This window comes from Malaya genurostris, chromosome 2 (assembly GCF_030247185.1).
Source record: "Malaya genurostris strain Urasoe2022 chromosome 2, Malgen_1.1, whole genome shotgun sequence".
NCBI classification, from domain to species: domain Eukaryota; kingdom Metazoa; phylum Arthropoda; class Insecta; order Diptera; family Culicidae; genus Malaya; species Malaya genurostris.
This window is the reverse complement of record NC_080571.1, coordinates 36,719,425-36,738,346: the sequence shown is the minus strand read 5'-3', so window position 1 is coordinate 36,738,346 and position 18,922 is coordinate 36,719,425. Positions and strand designations below refer to the sequence as shown.

Genomic DNA, 18,922 nt, shown 5'->3' with positions numbered 1-18,922 from the left:
CCATTTTTTTTAAAACATATTAGCTTTACCCGTTATTAAGCATAAATGATCGTCACCTAAATTGTCAAGTCTGTCAATGATATTTTTGTTATCTCACCAAAAACGAATAGGAGACTTTGTTTGAGTCTGCTCAGATACCGAGCTATATTAAAGGGATGAACACAAAATTATTGCAACACTGCAACACAACTGTCTGCCACTTTTTTCCTTCTTGACGGCAATTACCCAAATTTTGAACAGTTACTCATACAATGTATTGCTATGAATAGCGTCATCTGTAAATTTAAAATTACAGAAAACGTTCAAAAACCGGTCGACGCTGAAGGAAAGCAGTAGCAAATTGATAAAATACGAAGGGAAGGTCTTGAACAAATGTTGCCAAAAAGCCACGTTGCTAAAAAAAAGTCGGTGACACAGTCCCAATATTAAAATCGTTTCGACTATAAAAATGACTCAGTTGACAAGTCCGAACGGTCAATCTAACTCAAAACCTCTTGAATTCGAAGTGAACTTTTAAAACTTTTATTGTGGATGATTTCCATTTGTTAGTTAATCAGTTGATAGAAAATCTTATAATTTTATTTAGCTTCAGGGAATTCCTAAATCGTACCATCTGCTTTCAAGTTATGAGTACTGCATGATTATCAGTCCTATTTTTGAAATCTGGAAAAAAAAATTTAAAATAAATATGCTGTAGACATAGAAAGAGACTTCTGCTTCTTTGTATACAAATGTAGATTTCCTTTACTACAGTCAAGTCAAAGTATGACTATTCTATTCCAAAGTAAAACATTAAACAAATTTGTCCTCTACCAAACGTAGTGACTGTAAAACCAAAGTCAAAATATATTGTCTATCTCTATCAAGCAGGTATCGTCCTTTGCCGGTAGCATGTCTTGAAACAAAAAACTAACTTCTTCAATTACAAAGAGAAACAGAACAAAGCGAAAGGCTGTTCGGTATCACACTAGTGGCAAATTCCGCTGCTCCACCTCAACAAGCACCTAGGCTAATTAACATACTGTCCATAGGACAATTTCCAGCACGGTTCCTTTGAAGTGAATCACAGCGTGAATCATTTCTGGTCTCAGCAGAAACAAGCGGTAGTTTTTTTTCGGCTGTTCGTGCACGAAACAATGATCTACACCGCTCTGTAGCAGTTCTCAGTGTTTTTTTAGCATAACATTTGTATTGTAATAAAATCAATGTTTCAAAAGTTTTGTTTTATTCAACGCCTACTTTTGGAAAGTAATTTTTTTACACCTACTTCTCGAGCGAAAGTAAGTAGCCATTCACTTTTTCGTTGAGACTTAATTGAATACTGTAATTTAAGACTTAGAATCTGAAATAAAAATCTATAGGGAATTTCTTCGCTATAAACTGTAATCATAATATGAGTGTACACACTTAAAATCAATTCTCGAGCTCGGTATAGTAAAATGCCGAAACAGATCGGCAACACACAGATTTGCTGATTGCTCAGTAATCAATATTCTTTTTTTTCCGAGATTCGTTTAGTAGATTCACTGATTTTTCGACAAAGTGCTTCTTTTTGCTGAGATTTAGGAAAATATTGTGCTGAACTTATCGGTGATTTACGATTATCCCGAAATTAGCAAATGCGGAACTTGGGCTATGGAACTAGATTTTGGAACTGAGAGCTGTTCCTTATTTTAGGTTCGGAATTCAAGTTCAGTATTCAGTTCCAGAATTCTACACGAAAAGGCCAGCGATCGCAAAACAACTAAAATATTCGTTGTTTTTTTTTAATTTGATTGGGCTCCTCGAATTTGAAGGAGTTCCTCGAATGTACTCGGGATTTGAAGGAGTTCCTCGAATGTACAAAATATGACGGCGTAATGTTTTATATGTACGTTGATTAGCAATTAGGGTTGAATGATTTGGAAGAAAATCAGAAGTAATAAATATACATAAATTTGACGAATACTTTAGAAAGTCATTATAAAAGAACAAATTTGAATTCTGTTTATAAGTCTATTCGTACCTGCATATGAAGTGCGATTCTGGAATGGATTAGAAATAAACCACAAACATTTAAGTATCTTCGATTTGTTGCAAACGATTTACTTGCATCTCGTAGAATAGGGCTGATATATCGGATCGACTCAGCTTTATCATTCATTATTCGATACTAAATTTTGATGATCAGATTGATAAAAGGATTCGCACTAACGTTTCAATGACTTTTGCAGTTTACTACCATCTTAAAAGTCATTTACATAGCAGACAACCGTCATCGATCTGATCTGAAGTCTGATTACGTTAAATTATTTAACAAACATCGACGGATATTGAAACGCTATGTGATACCGACAACGCAGAAAAATTATCCAATACAAAAGATTTTGGGCACATACGACAACCTGATTGCGTCGGTCCTACAAGAAATTTTTCGTATGTTCGAGCCCCAGCTGAACTAATCGATCCACTACTCTTACGCGTGGTGATGCTGCAGAACTTGTACTTTGCCGCGAAATGAGATCTTCCACTCGAGGTAGTTTATTTTGTTTACATTCTTCAAGTCTTCAATATGCAGTAACCAAGGTTTTGGTAATTGTTATTCAAAATCAATAGTTCATCAACCTGTGTTGCCAGTTTCAATAGTTTTTCAAGAGATTTCATTTTGACACTACCAGTTACTGAGGGCTAGTTAAATTTGCGATACAGTTTCGATAGACGAGCGGCAGGTCGTGTCGTCGTTTAGACGAAGATTTTCGCTTTTCTTGAATTGCAATTTTAAGCAGAATGAACCGATTGGTTTATTCTTCAACCATATGGAAGATTTATTGATTAAAATCATGAAAAGAAGCGCCGGAATTTGTTTTTACGCACACATTGTTGACATTATTCATACGCTTGTAAAGAGTCTTGATCCTTCATCACAGTAGTGTCGTTAGCAATTAGCACAGCAACCAGTTTACGTCAATTAAAACATTAAAACAGTAACAATTCATTAAATCACAGAATGAGCGGCCTACTCTTTTTTTACCGGAAAATCCCGAACAAATACCTGTACAGCACGTGGAACGCCAACATGCAGTAATCATATTTATATGCGTAGAATGTTTTAAAACACAGATTACAGACCAACAAGTTCGGCTTCCAATCACTGAACAGCAAGTCGCTTCTGACAGCTCAGTAATCGTTGCGTTCGAGCTTGCATACAAAATCGTATGCAAACGGCTTGGAAGTCTGTTCTCCGTGTGTTTTAACTAACCGAACCGCAATTAACTCATACAACATTTCGTAGGATTTTGACATGTTAAACTTTCATCCGGTGAGCAGCAATTTTCCTATAATTATGTATGGGTTTATGTGTTTGCATTTTAATGGTTTTTGGCAGTTTCTAGTTGAAGGCTCTCAATTTCATCGATCTTGCTGAAGTAAACGTAAGACAACATGCACCTTCATGCACTCATAAATCTACTGCTAGTACATGTTAAGAGTGCTTAAAGCAATCTATCATTTAGCTTAACAAAAAAAATCTCTACAATCCAATTGCTAGAACCTAATTGTAACGAGACCGACCGGTATTCTGTCGATACCCAAGTCTTATGGAATGACCACTTCTAGATGATTATTGCTGTCTTCACTGTTTTTTTTAAACCATTCCTATACTTTCTGAACCGACACGAAGAACTTGGCGATTGCTCCTAATAATTTTAGTTTTTCGTTTTATAATGCAGCGAAGGGAAACTTAGCCATACTAATGGGGTTTTATCTTTTTTTTTGTTTGTTTAGTATATGATTTCATTCTGTTTTCTTCATAGCAAATACACTAAATATTTGGTAGTTTTCTTGGTTTTCCCTTACACACTAATTTACCTTGTTTAATCCTACTTAGGCTAAACTTGACCTTAGTCTTCTAGATTGTTTATTATAGGTTTGATCTTTTCGGCTTCTTTGCTACCATAGTCGGTGTGTATAGTTTTCTAGAACGATTTTTTTTTCATGTTCCTAAAATTAGAAGTTCTAGTCAATTAGTTGTAATCCTAGCATGCTGTTTAATTTGACACCCAAAAGAGACCATTTCTTCCGTTTGTTTAGTACTGCCACCGAAGCCGTCGTTACCACGACGATTAAATCTCTTCCACTTGATCGCTGTCCTGCGGTCCACACACACACACATACACAAAGGTAAACACACATCAAATGATGCATACTAATACCCACACAACTCGGACTTCCCCTTTAGGCGGTATTAACTTCCGGTGTTTTGATTTATTATTCACAGCGTCGCCGCCATTCAAGTAGCATTTGTGGGAATCCTTCGTCCGCAGTGTCGTTTTTGCTCGAATTTCCAGGAATTAAATCCAGGTTAGTTACATCAAACACAGTACAGTATACCGGATCGGGAAAATGGGCACGGATGTGTTCATTTCAAATATGAACCCTAACCGGTTTCCGTCACAGTCATTAGTTTCGAAACTGACTCGTGTCAATTTCATCTTGGAGCAAAAATGACACCGGCTAGCAACGGTAATTACAATGGCAATTAGTCAATCTACGATGCTGTCAATCGATATTTTTGTTTCGAAACGTAAGCGAAAAACAAAGAAACTAACTGGACGGTATTTTATATATACATACAAAAAGGCGATTTGTTATGCAATAACTTTAAAACTATATATTCCGTTAAATGCATAGAATAATTAGCGCAAGCAAAGTTAGTAACAATGGAGGAATATTTTAATCACTTCCTCAGAAAAGTAACGTAATAATTATAGCCATTATACAGTCAAGTAGATCAACTTAGTTTGAACCAGCTCCAAGCTCCAGCATTGCACATTCAAACATATTCATAATTGCGCTTTGCAACTGCAGAAATCTAAACTCGAGGGTTGCCACGTGGACTGTGTGTGTGTCGTGCTTCAAAACATTGCCATCGGTAGCCCCAGCAAGCAGCATCCGAAGCAGCCATTGTCATTACCGTTACCGTCGTATGGAGCAAAAGGGGAAAGATGGAAACCCGGCAGACTCATCGTCCTGCAATGAGCACCCCCCCCTAGATAACCCACACACACCCGGGCGTGATCTTAGCCGAACCCTTTTTCTTCTTACATACGTTATAGACGTGCCGCTACGCCTTGCTTGCTCATTCCGACAGCATATTTATGCCACTTACGTGTGCGTCCTTACGGAATCCCTTTCAATGATGGTTGGCTGCTTGTTGCTAGCAAGTGGTTAGTAATAGCAAACAACCCACGTCTGAAGGCGACAAGTGGTTATCGTCTCTGGAAGTAACTCACACAAGTCCCGTACGACGGACCGTATGGAACAGCAGCTACGGTGGACATTTCGCGTTGGCTGTGGGATGTGTACCGGTTATTTGTTCTATAGCATCACCGCTCGGTGATTTCCCATCACCAACTATCCTGTGACCAGATAGACTGTAGCAATGTCTGTCTGCACCGTGAGGAAGCATACCGCCAACGACAGTGCACCTCGTCATAGATCGCTACTGGTCGATGGATTGCCGAGGTTGCTCTCCAGGGTGTCATCCTTGTGTCAGAGGGGCGGTTTGTATACTTCGATTGCGGGTGTCAGCATATCCACCCGGGTCGATATCGATGAATCACTGGAAAAGAGAAGAAAACGAGAGGAAACGGTTATGATGTGGATTAAATACATGCATCGAAATCAGGCGGTTCCGTTCTGATATGGATCATACAACAATATAGTGTCTTCTTGAAATCAAAACAGCTTTATAAACCGTTTTGTCAGAATCGGCGTACAACGAAACTTTTTCATGCTAGCGAAATTAATGAAACAGTCATAAATCTGAACATTGAACATTGAAACATTGAATGCATAACAACACTTTGAGTAAATCGAATGAAACGAATAAACTACGGCATATGTAGATGTTGATAACGAGTAACAAACAGCCAACCGGGGAGCAACTTAACATATTGGCCAAGTTTTATGAACCCTCTTTGAAATTGTAGATGCCGCACGTGAAGCATTTTTGTACTCGTCGAATCGTCCATCAAACATGTAACTTTGTAATTCTATGAACTTGAACTTGAGCGACCACCCCTGGTTGCTACTCCGTTGCTGATCGGGATTAGCTGAAATTGTACAGCGAATTTCTAGATGATACGACCTGGGACTGCAAAGCATCCTTCATAACCCCAGAATTCATTTATCAGTACCGGCGCCGGCCAGGCCCGAACGTAGATCGTCTAAGGCAGGGGTTCCCAAACTATTTTGGGTCATGGATCCCTTCACTAAAATAAACTTAGGCCTCAGACCCCCATCAACAAATTCCTTTGAAAATTTAATATCCTGCTTTTTACCTTTGTTTTATATATAAAAAAAATAGGTATAGAATTCGCTCAAACTTTAGAAAAATTTACCGAGGCCCGGAGGGCCGAGTGTCATATACCAATCGATTCAGCTCGACGAACTGAGCAAATGTCCGTGTGTGTGTATGGGTATGTGTCTGTATGTGTGATTTTGATCAAACTAGTCGCAAATGCAAATGAAAGGTCTCCCCGTCACCCAGAACGCTATGGAATGGTTTTGAGATAGGATGTTTACTTTTTGAGTTCTACGAAGTTTTATGTCAAAATTCGAAAATCGACCTTGAAAACGAAATATATTTTCAGACTTAGATTCCGCACGATAATACCTATCCAACAAGCCATAGATTGTTAAAATCCGTCCCTTTTTAACGGAGATATCGAAATTTTTGTGTAAACGACTTTTTCCCCTATTCCAGCAGTAGAAGTTTTGAGCGCTGTCTGGTAAGGAATGCTTGGGAGCAACATAAAACACGATTTTATATATTGTTACCTACATTTGTTTTTAAGTACCCAAAAGACTGTGTACAGCATGATATTTTGCCTCGGACCGATTTTAGCATATTCATTTAAACTATTTACAGCAATAAATGCTGGAAGAACATAACAGCCATTTACCATTCGAATCAGTTCGTCGAGATCAGCAAATGCGTGTGTGACAAATAATTTCACTCAATTTTTTTCGGAGATGACTCAACCGTTTTCTACAAACTCAGATTCATATGAAAAATCGTATCCCAAACAAGGTTCCTGAATTATGTTTGGTTCCGACTTCTGGTTCCGGAACTACAGGATGATATGTGAAACAAAATAAAAATTATGTAGCTCATTTTTCTCGTAGATGGCTGAACCGATCTAAGATTCAAATGAAATCTAAGAATCATCTAAGCTTCAAATTAAAAGTTTTAAGATTCTATAAAACATCTTGTTTTTCAGTCAGATCCAACTTCTGGTTTAGGAGATTAGTATAAAAATGTCTAATTTCACATAAATTAATTAGGTTTATCGGGTTAGCAGATTTGGATAGTCTATAACCAAATAAACTTATTTCATTTTTAGTGGTAATGAGTTTTCGATTCGGATTTAATTCTCATTACGATTTCTCAAAGATGTCCACACTGATTTTCAAACATTTTAAAACAAATGTAAACTATACAGCTACTAAGGTGAATTCGTCTGACTTCGGCTACACCGAATTTCGAATTTCAGAAACAAAAGTTCAAATTTAAATAAATCTAATTTTATCCAATTCTGACTTCCGATTCTGGAATTCTAGGATGATGAATTTTTAAAATTCATGGCGATATAGAAGATGACAATCCCGAAAAGCTTTAAAGTTGGACTCAAAAATATTGCAATTTATTCGTCATATGGCCATACGAATAGGTTTGGGTTATGCTGGTTCCTGAACACCGGCTCTAGAAGTACCTTAAATTACCCGAAACTCTAAAGAGGAAATTACTTCGACATATCATGGAATGTTTAATCGATTGTTACACTTTTAGATTCAAATTCGATCCGATTTGCAGTTTCGACATTACAGAGTAATGAGTGATTAAAACCTATATTTGCCACTTAAAACGACGGAAATTAGAATAATGTCATGAAAACTGAAACACCGAAGAATATTCATGCAAAAAACACATGCGGATTGATAAAAAAAAGGTATCATCTCACTGCTAGGTGGATTCGGCACGTTTTTATAAATGAAATTACGTAATACAAAATAAACGAGTGAATAGGATTTAGATAAAATAGTTGATTCATTGCATTGACATATTCTAAACAGTTGTTATAAAATCATTTTTAATCACCAAATAAAGGTCAAAAGATTTCACGCGCGTCTTGATTCTTTATTATTTCCGCTTTATTATTTTAATTATTTATTAAAATTATTAATTGGTTATATTGGTTGATCTGGGCAGCCGGCTACCGAGAAAAATATTAATTTATTGTTTGAAATATTAATATCAAGTGTTTTTTACTATGTATTCAATATACCGATATATGTTATCTCTGTTATTAACTTTGTAATATCAAAGGATTTGCGCAATAGTTGATTTTTATCATTCAATTTATAATCCCTAAAGACAATCAATAACATGGAAGAAGAAAACATTCCAAATAAAACTTTTCTACGAAGCTAAACGGAAATTGATGGATTGGATGAAGAGATAATTTAGTAAAAAAGAGTAATCAGAAGTGAAACATTGAAAATATCTGATAACTGAAAGGAAAAAGAAACTCCTGCATTTGTCGCCTTTTACGACATGGAAGCAGGAACCCACTGGATCTATTTTTGTTTCATTTTTTTCCGCCGGATTCCACACGGCATCTAGGTTGGTACTGTCCGGAGAGAGCTAATAGGTACTATCAATCTCCTAGTGGACCCCAGCCCCTTCTATCAAACGTGTAACTTTGAAATTCTATGAACTTGAAATTGAGCGACCACCCCTGGTTTCTACTCCGTTACTGATCGGGATGACCTGAAATTGTACAGGAAATTTCTAGATGGTACGACCTGGGACTGGCAAATCGTCCTTCAATGTACATCTTCTGATAACCTCAGAATTCATTGATCAGTACCGGCGCCGGCCAGGCCCGAGCGTAGATCGTCTAAGGAATAGGAAGGGATGTTAGTCCAACACTTGTTGTTACTAGAGGCCGTATATACTACTGAGCACTCCACATGTGTCACGGGAGAAGAAAATTTGTTAGTAAAAATTTCAGTAATGGTAGTATTCGCGTGCGACCTAGTTAGTATGTTTCGGTTTCAAGATGCTCGGATACACAACTAAACTTGCTGACTTCTCGAGTGAACATTTCAACAATATTCGATACTGAAGTCCCGGGGGGTCTTGATTCACAGTTCATGTTCATGGAAACTGAAGGAAAATTTGAAATACTATCGCGTAACGAATAAAAAATTTTCTATTTTGTCTACATGGAAACAAGTGGATAGGATTTAGACAAAATAGTTGATTCTTTGCAGTGACATTTTTTAAAAATTTTTATAAACTCATTTTCTTCTTCTTCACTTGAGATGACTTCGATTTGATGGCACAGCAAATTAGGGTATATTGCCAGTTAATTTTCGTTTATAGTCCAGTGGACTTTCTTTTCACTGGACTACAAGCAAAAATCTCGCTGTGTGGCTGCGTCGAGTCGTCAGAGTACGGGAAAAAAATTCCTTTCCTTCTTGCGAAATACTCGAATTTTCTCCGGACTAACACGATGCAACGTGCTTACCCGTTGAGAGTTTCACCGGAAGTGATAAAATCATTTAAAATCTCCAAACAAAGGTCAACAGATTTCCCGCGCGTCTTGATTGTGTATTATTTTCGCTTTATTATTTTATTTATTCATTAAAATTATCAATTGGTTATATTGGTTGATCAGGGCAGCCGGCTACCGAGAAAAAGTTATTGATTTATCAAACAAACACTTTTGGAGGATTTTCTTGTAAATCGTTCATCTCAAAATTTTACCAATGAACAAACTAATTTTCTAAATCTTGTTGTAAATTATGCAATTTCTTCAAAAGTAAATCTCGAACAAGTTATTATAGACATAGAAACAGGTTTAAATAACGCCAGAACTATCGTAGCTGACGTCATTAAAAGTACTTCTTTGAATAATCAGCAAACCATAGATGAAAAAGAACTAGTGAAACAATTGCGAGAAAAGCCTGTTTTTCATGTAAAGGCTGACAAGGGAAATAAAGTAGTTATTATGCCTCTATTTTTCACCTGGAGCTGTTAGCGGAATATATTCAACAGTTGCACTATTTATGTACCATTAAATGGTACATAAATAGTGCAACAGTTAGTTATTATGGACAAGCAAGATTATGACAACTTGATAACCGAAAAAATTAATGATGGTCCTTATAGGAAACAAGGAACCGACCCCCTTCCTGAAATTATCAAAAAGTGGATAAAACTCTTCTGGAATGTAATCCAAACTTCGATATCAACCTCAATTACCTGAAAGTTCCTAACCCTTCTTTACCCAAAATCAAAGGACTACCAAAGGTTCACAAACCTGGTAACGAAATAAGGGAAATTATTTCTTCTTCCTACCCAAAAAATCACCAAATGGCTAGTAAAAGAATTCCATTCTATACCAAAAAAAATTCAGTAGATCAGTCCCCAACACACAAGAATTTACGACTCAACTTCAAAACTCTGGTGAAATCGAAAAAGACGAAATAATGGTGTCATTCGATGTAACCGCCTTATTCCCAAGTGTCCCGGTGAAGGACTCAATCAATCTATTGGAAGATTGGTTACTTCAACAACATTGTAACAGTTTATGGAAAAGCAAAGTAAGGTCATACCTTAACCTGACTCGGCTTTGTATGGATGTAAATTACTTCAAATTCAGAGGCGGATTTTATAAACAGTTACAAGGGGCACCAATGGGTAATCCGCACTCCCCGTTTTTATGCGAATTGTTTATGGCAAATCTTGAAGAACTTTTGAAAAACCAGGGATTATTACCTAATCGCTGGTGGAAATACGTTGATGATATATTCTGTATCATCAAACGCAATGATTTATCAACTTTCTTACAAATGATTAATAACTTACATAAAAACATTAAATTCACCTATGAGGAGGAGAAAGACAACAGTTTACCTTTCTTAGATATCATCATTGTCAGAGAGGCAAAAACCTTAAATTTCGAGATATGCAGGAAGCCAACAAACACAGATCAGGTCATACCAAATACTTCTAATCATTCCCACCAACACAAAATGGCAGCTTGCCACCATATGATTCACAGAATGCTGACCTTACTCCTTAAGAGAGATGCTGCAATAAAAGAGAAAAACTTTATTTTCGAAATTGGAAAGCTCAATGGATGTCCGGAGTGTTCAATCCAAACAATCCTCGACAAAAAATTAAGATTGTTCACAAAACAATCACTTACAACTCTGCCTCCCCCATCGGAAAATTTAAAAAGAATATCAGTGGACTTCAATCCAAACATTGCATATCCTTTAAAATCAAAACTAAATAAATTTGGTTTAGATTTAGTATTCAACAGCATGAACTGTCAATTGAAAAAATTTACTAGGTTCTACAAAAGATCCTACAGATAATTTGAAAAAATCTGGGGTATACAAAATCTCGTGTTCTCATTGTGATAAAATATATATTGGACAAACAAAGAGAACTCTAGACATCCGTTTCAAAGAGCACGTCGCTGTAATAGCGGAAGCATCTAAAGAATTAGAGAAAGGACTACCACATCATTTCAAGTCAAAAGTAGCTGAACATGCCTTTTCTGAAGATCATGAACTCACTACCAACGACTTAAAAATCATAAGACTAATTTCCAACCCATGGAAATTATACAGAGCTGAAAGTTTAGAAATCTTTAAAAATAACTCCATTTCTTTATTGAATCGTGACCAAGGAAATAAGCCCTCTTGGCTATTTAAGTTATTACCGACACATAAGATACAAATAGATTTAGAAAATACTTAATCTTTTAATCTCTCACTTCTTCAGTTTGTACTTCACAAAGTATAGTGACTTTGTGAAAGTGTAATGACGTGACAGTGAAATAGTGGAATTATATGGTACATAAATAGTGCAACTATTATTTATTCAATATACCGATATATGTTTTCTCTGTTAATAACTTTGTGATATTAAAGGATTTGCGCAATAGTTGATTTTTATCGTTCAATTTATAATCTTCAAAGACAAGTAATAACATGGAAGATGGAAATATACCAAATAAAATTTCTCTCCAAAGCTAGCCGCAAATTGATAAGTTGAATCAAGTGATAATTTAGTAAAATAAAGTAATCAGAAGTGAAACGTTGAAAATATATGATAACTGAAAGGAGGATGAAACTCCTACAATTGCTGCAGTCGCCTCCAAAGACGTTTAAATATTTTCAGTGATTATCTGTCAAAATGGAAAATTAAACCAAATGCAGCAAAAACGCAATTAATTATCTTTCCTCATAAGCCAAGAGCTTCTTTTCTTAAACCAAACAATAATCACATTCTCAAATTGAATGGCTTGGAATTGACATGGTCTGATCAAGCTAAATACTTAGGTTTAACGTATGACAAAAAACTCACTTTCAAGGATCACATTGAAGGAATCCAGGCAAAGTGTAATATATATATATTATATGTTTATATCCTCTTATAAACAGAAATTCTAAGCTCTGTCTAAAAAACAAGTTGTTAATTTATAAACAAATTTTCAGACCAGCCATGCTTTATGCAGTACCAATTTGGTCGAGTTGTTGTTCCACCAGGAAGAAAACGCTTCAAAGGATTCAGAATAAAATTCTGAAAATGATTTTGAAGCGTCCTTCCTGGTTTAGTACAAATGAGTTACACAGACTCACAAATATAGAACCATTAGATGTAATGTCACATAATATTATAAGCAAATTCCGACAAAAATCGATGCAATCTTCAATTGAATCGATTCGCTCTCTGTATTAGTTAGTAAGTTAGTATATAAGTTCCTTTTCCCCATTACACAATACAAGTAGGTTTAGAATTTTCCCTACACAAAAATCTCAGAATTGCGGAAGCAAATAATGTCCTCATGGTAATAACCAAATCATATATATATATAATAGGGCTGAAAAGTCACCACTTGTGGCTGAACACCCAATTTAAATCTTAATAATTTAATTTTAACTCATATTCCAATAAATAGTTATTTAAAAAAAAAACTCCTGCAATTGTCGTCTTTTACGACATGGAAACAGGAATCGACAAAAACGTGAACTTAATTCTTTAGCTGCTAAACCGTTGATCTGATATACATAGTTCCTTTGGAGAACTCATTCACAAAAATATTCCTCGTGATTTGATCACAATAAAAAATGTGCAAAGCCTACTACGATATAATTTCATTTTACTTTTTCTTTTTTTCCTTAAGAGATAGAAAAACGATGTCTTCTACAAAGTTTTAGAACTTATAACGAGAAAAAACTTTGCCGAAAAAGCTATAGGTCTAACGCAAAAAGTTTCGGATATATGAAGCGTTTTCGTTTGAAACCACTTAAAATCAACTTTTTGTACATAACTTTTTTCGCAATTATTTTCAGTGTCTACTATGTTCGAGACAATCACTAAAAACGTAAAATTACACATTTTTGTTAAAGACTGTTTGGCCTTTTCCTTAAAAAGACGGTTTGGCCTTTTCCTTAAAAAGACGGTTTGGCCTTTTCCTTAAAAAGTTGTTTATCATTTAAACTTTTATATACACTAACTTCAACTACTAATAGGAAGCAGGGTCGCAGACCAAAAGGCACATACATATACTTTTTGGAAAGCCTAAATCAAGTTATATAAAGTTACGAGGTGTGTAGCGTGGCCCTTTTAAATTGTGTGAATGAAACAATAAAGTATAGAGTGCTTTTTGAGAATTTTGTCAAATTTTCAAGTCAATTGAAGACGAACTCTAGAGTTTTTACGCCGAGTTCTTGCCTCTTCACAGTATGAGATAAGAAAAGATAGAAGCCAGAGTTCTGTTCCGATAGGCTTGAAAAATTGACAAAATATTCATTAAATATTTTACTATAAGGAAATACAAAGAATATATAAATGATTCCCGCCCCTTAATGCAAAATTAATGACATATAGTATCCATCTAAAAAGCTTATTATACATTTTATTTGAAATAAATAGTTTCAATCAACAACATGGAAACTTACTTTTAGGATATTAACTATACGACCGGTCTTCAGTGACGTTGCATAATCCAGGCTTTCAGCAATATCGGAAGGGTAACATTGTATCACAATTCAAAACACAGTATGCAGTCGTGGTAACAATATGGATTACGCCATTGTAATCATATCGATCGGTTAGTTTCGTTTACATAGCGTCCTATAGAAGAATAACTTTCTCTAGACATAATCCAACCTGGATTGAGCAGGATTTGCCAATGAACATTACTAATAGGTAAAGTAAATGAATATGGTAACCATGTTGTGCTTGAGCTCCTCGTTTCAATTCATTGCACATAACACATAATTGTGCTTAGCAAAACATTACTGTTGTTATGATAAGCTCGTTTATAATCCAGCACCCAGGTTATTCGAAGACAGCTCATAAACAAATCATTGCGGTTACTATTCGTGGATTGCACTTCCCGATAATTGGCGTTTTAAAGTGGCCCACCGACTTTCATTAGATCATTAATTATTATGTTGATATGGAATTAGTTGTACATTGATAATCAATCCATTCCATGTAATTTATGACTTCGTCTAAATCAATATAATACGAAGATTTGAATCTTAAGGTGATGTTCAAAGGATTTGATTTATTAGGAATTCATAAATGGATAGTTATTGTGAAGCTTCCGATTCATTGATAAATCGACCACTGTTATCGAAATGAAATCCAATCCGTACACGGAACCGCAAAACAAACTAAATTAAGTACATTCCACCGAATTTGGGGGTTCCGTTTAATAAACTAATTTATATAAAATGGCTAAATGTAAGTTTCCGAAGGGGCACGTGCCAAAAAATACTTAAAAATAAATGAGATAAATTTGTGAATAACTAGCTATTTAAGGGGTTGCTTTGATTCAGCATTCGATAATTACTATATTTGTGCATTTTCATGCTGCATAGGGTAGTCGACAAACCAAAATTGATAATATTTGAAAAACTTTCAAATAGTAACTGGATGAAAGAGTAAGCGTGACAAAAATATTTTCACTATTAAATATTAGTTTTTTGTAGTTGGTGTCTTCACAAAAGTTGTTTGTAATCAAATGGCGCTCCTTTTAATGAAAAATGTTGCTAGGGTGGTCCTCATTTAGACTGAAATCTGAAATCTAACTTTCTTAACTGAACTCAAAAATGATTTTGTTGTACAATAAAGCAGTAGGAAATTTTATTTTGAGCAACTTTGCTGAAAAAAGCACCTCTTTATCTTTTCATTTGATCGAGTTACATCAATTTTCCCGAATAAAAGTAGGGTGGCTCCTGAAAATTCACTTTTTTTGATCTAATTTTTTTGTGAAACGTTCTACGGAAAAGTTGTCTTCATAAGAGTTGTTGTACTAATTATTGCACACAATTTTGCTCAACCTTTTCAGCTTTTTCATATGAGCTACCAGTAAAAACTTATGATTATTTTTACATTAAAAACTAGTCAAACTTCAAATATCAATATTTATTAGATGCCAGATCGATAAAAATGTATCCTATGCGGTTCCTGAAAGGTCATAATATAAGTAAAAATTTAGGAGAAAATTTGAAGGGTGTTATTTTTTTAAATTATTTAAATTAGTTTTAAAAATACCTTAAAAACTCAAAAACATTGCGTAACTCTTAAACGTCATAACGTATCAACATACTTTTTTCGGCAGAATAATAGTATCAAATTAGTTCTACAAATGTTCAATACATTGTACATTCGAAAAATAAAACGCACAAAACCTACAGCCGAAAATAGATTGCAGAACAATTTTAATTAATTTATTTCCAAAATAACTACTTCAATTGAGTTTGAGCAACTGAGGATTAGAGATACTGTGTAATATGGTTATTTCGAACTAGTTGGCCATGATAAATCCATGAACAGAAATTTTCATGATCTCGACAACCATTCCAACAAGTTGGTGCAAGTTAGTTTTTATCAACATCGTGCCGAGACGCCTAATGATACTGGCCCTTCTTTTTCATCCACATGTGTGCCGAATAGCTTGTAAAACCGGAAAACGACGCACAATGAGTTTTAGTTCGAATAAATACATTCTACTCATTTTAACAAACTAATGATTTTTTTTTGGGTTTCAGGAAGTGCTTTGACTTACAACAAATCTATTTTCAGCTGTAGTTTTTGTGTGTCTCATTTCTCGGAAGGACAATGTATGGAACACTTGTAGAAATAATTTGATACTATCATTTTGCCGAAGGAGGTATGTTGATACGTTAAGGCATTTAAGAGTTATACAATGTTTTTGATTTTTTTGAAGGTATTTTTAAAACTAATTTAAATAAGTTAAAAAAATAACACCCTTCCAATTTTATCTTAAATATTTATTTATATTATGACCTTCCAGGGACCGCATAGGATACATTTTTATCAATCTGTCATCTAATGAATATTGATATTTGAAGCTTGACTAGTTTTTGATGAAAAAATAATCATAACTTTTTACTGATAGCTCATATGAAAAAGCTTGGTTGAGCAAAATTGTGCGCAATAATTAGTACAACAACTCTTATGAAGACAACTTTTCCGTAGAACGTTTCACAAAAAAGTTAAAACAAAAAAAAGTGAATTTTCAGGAGCCACCTTACTTTTATTCGGAAAAATTGATGTAACTCGATCAAATGAAAATCTATAGAGGTACTTTATTCAGCAAAGTTGCTCAAAATAAAATTTCCTACAACTTTATTATACAACAAAATCATTTTTGAGTTCAATTAAGAAAGTTAGATTTCAGATTTCAATCCAAATGAAGACCACCCTAGTAATATTTTTCATCAAAAGGAGCGCCATTTGATTACAAACAACTTTTGTGAAGACACCAACTACAAAAAACTAATATTTAATAGTGAACATATTTTTATCACGCTAATTTTCCGTTTCGAACAACTGTGCAATGGTGTTAAAAAATTTACTAGATTAAAGAATTTTTATGATGCAAAGGGTAGTCTACCAACGAAAATTGACAAATGTAGCCGGGTTTGCATATAACAATTGCCTCCGAACAGAAAAAAAATGATATACGCTGTTTGAAAGGGTTTATATTGGAGATGATGTTATCAAAAAATTTACCTTTTAACTACCATATTGGTGGAGTTCGGGTTGTTCTTCTGATTTTCATTTTATTTAAATTTTTCAAACCCCTCTTTAGCAAAAACAAATGAAAAATCAGGAATATTTTAGAAATTATGGGACATCTTTCTAATTTTTTTCAGAATTTTTCAAAATGTATTTTATGTGAAAAAAAATGTTAACAATTTTCGAATTTTTTTCATTTATGAGTACATTACGCTGTTTATTTTTTAGATTTAAAAAAAAATGTGGACGGGTATAATATCAGCCTTTAAGAAATAAATCATTCGAAAAACCATGCGTCTCCATCAAATTATCATCATCCAGTGGAGACGCATGGTATTTAGTTCTAAAATCATATAGCACATGCCCTAATAACCAAATACCATGCGTTTCCATCTACAACTTAAGTTCAGTGTTTAAGAAAGAATTTCATTCTTAAAATGCCCGTACGTCTGTCTCGATTTAGCTAGTAATGATGTAGGGAAACAGTTCGTTCGAACGCATTAGTGAACATGTTATCAGCGGACGGTTGTATTTTATAAGGAAGGACCAATGAGAGAAACATGAATTAGATCATTAGATCTGACAAATATTTAGGGTTTAATATACGGTTTAAAGTTTTTATTTATGAACTGATAAGTCAATTTTAATTTCACATTTTGCTATGTTTAGTAAAAATACTAAAGGACAATTAAACTATAGTGCTTTTGCAGATAAAAGTATTCCCAGATATCAAGCGCATACAAAAAAAAAATGAAAAAACGACTTTGGAAGTTAGAGAATTTGACAGAGAAAAATACCGCAAATCGAAAACAAAAATTTTTATGCCGAATATCTTTAAAATGCATAAAACGTCCAGATCTAGTGTAAACTCAAAAGAATTTAATTAAAAAAAATCGACTTTGGGACGTAGAGAATTTGAAATCGTGTAACTTCGAAAATCCACGTATAAAAAACCGCAAAATTGAAAAAAATTGTTTTTGTAACAAATGCTTTAGAAATGCAGCAAACGTCCAGATCTGGTGCAATCCAAAAAGCAATTTAAAAAAAAGCCGCATAAAAAACGTTTAAAAAATACCTCAGTGTAATGCCAAATTCATGATTTATTTTGTCCAGTACGAAAGAGCAAGCTAGTTATTAAAAATAATTTTTTTTTGAACTGTTTGATGTGCACAAATGTTTAAATGAAATGATGAAACTGGAAAATTGTAACACATGGGTTGAAAAGTCACGGGCCTAACAAAGAGAGCACAATTTTTTTGGTTCAAAATTAGCTTTATTCATCAACGTAATCTCCATCAAGAGCAACGAAATCATTCCAGCGCCGCTCCAACATTTCAATACCACTTTTGTAGAACGATTTATTTTTTGCCTCTAAATAGGAGTCAGTTTCAACGATAACCTCTTCAAGATTTATTACCGGCGAGCTTTTTTTCAGGTCTGCGAACAGCCAGTAGTAGCTGGGAGTCAAATCTGGCAAATACGGTGGATGTGGGAGCAATTCGAAGTTCAATTGATGTAGTTTTGCCATTGTTTGATTGACTTGTGACACGGTGCGTTGTCTTGATGAAACAAAATTATTTTCTTTGCCATATACGCTCGTTTCTTTGCAATTTAAGCCTTCAAAAACTTCAATGACGCTACATAATATTCACTGTGTTTCCTTTCCCAAGATAGTCGATGAATATTTTACCACGCACATCCCGAAATACCGATGCCATAACCTTTCCAGCCGATTGTTGTGCTTTCGGACTCTTTGGACGAGGTTCACCAGTCCACTCAGATGGCGATCGTTTTGAT

General features: G+C 34.7%; 1 protein-coding gene across 2 annotated transcripts in view; it reads right to left on the bottom strand.

Moving 5' to 3' along the window:
- Positions 1-250: 250 nt before the first annotated feature.
- LOC131426892 (protein tipE) overlaps positions 251-18,922 on the bottom strand; it is a 193,256-nt gene continuing 174,584 nt past the window's right edge. For both annotated transcript variants that reach the window (XM_058589644.1, XM_058589645.1), the window contains exon 4: positions 251-5,599. In XM_058589644.1, the coding sequence (XP_058445627.1) occupies positions 5,530-5,599 (70 nt within the window). In that variant the 3' untranslated portion in view covers positions 251-5,529. The remainder of the gene's footprint in view (positions 5,600-18,922) is intronic.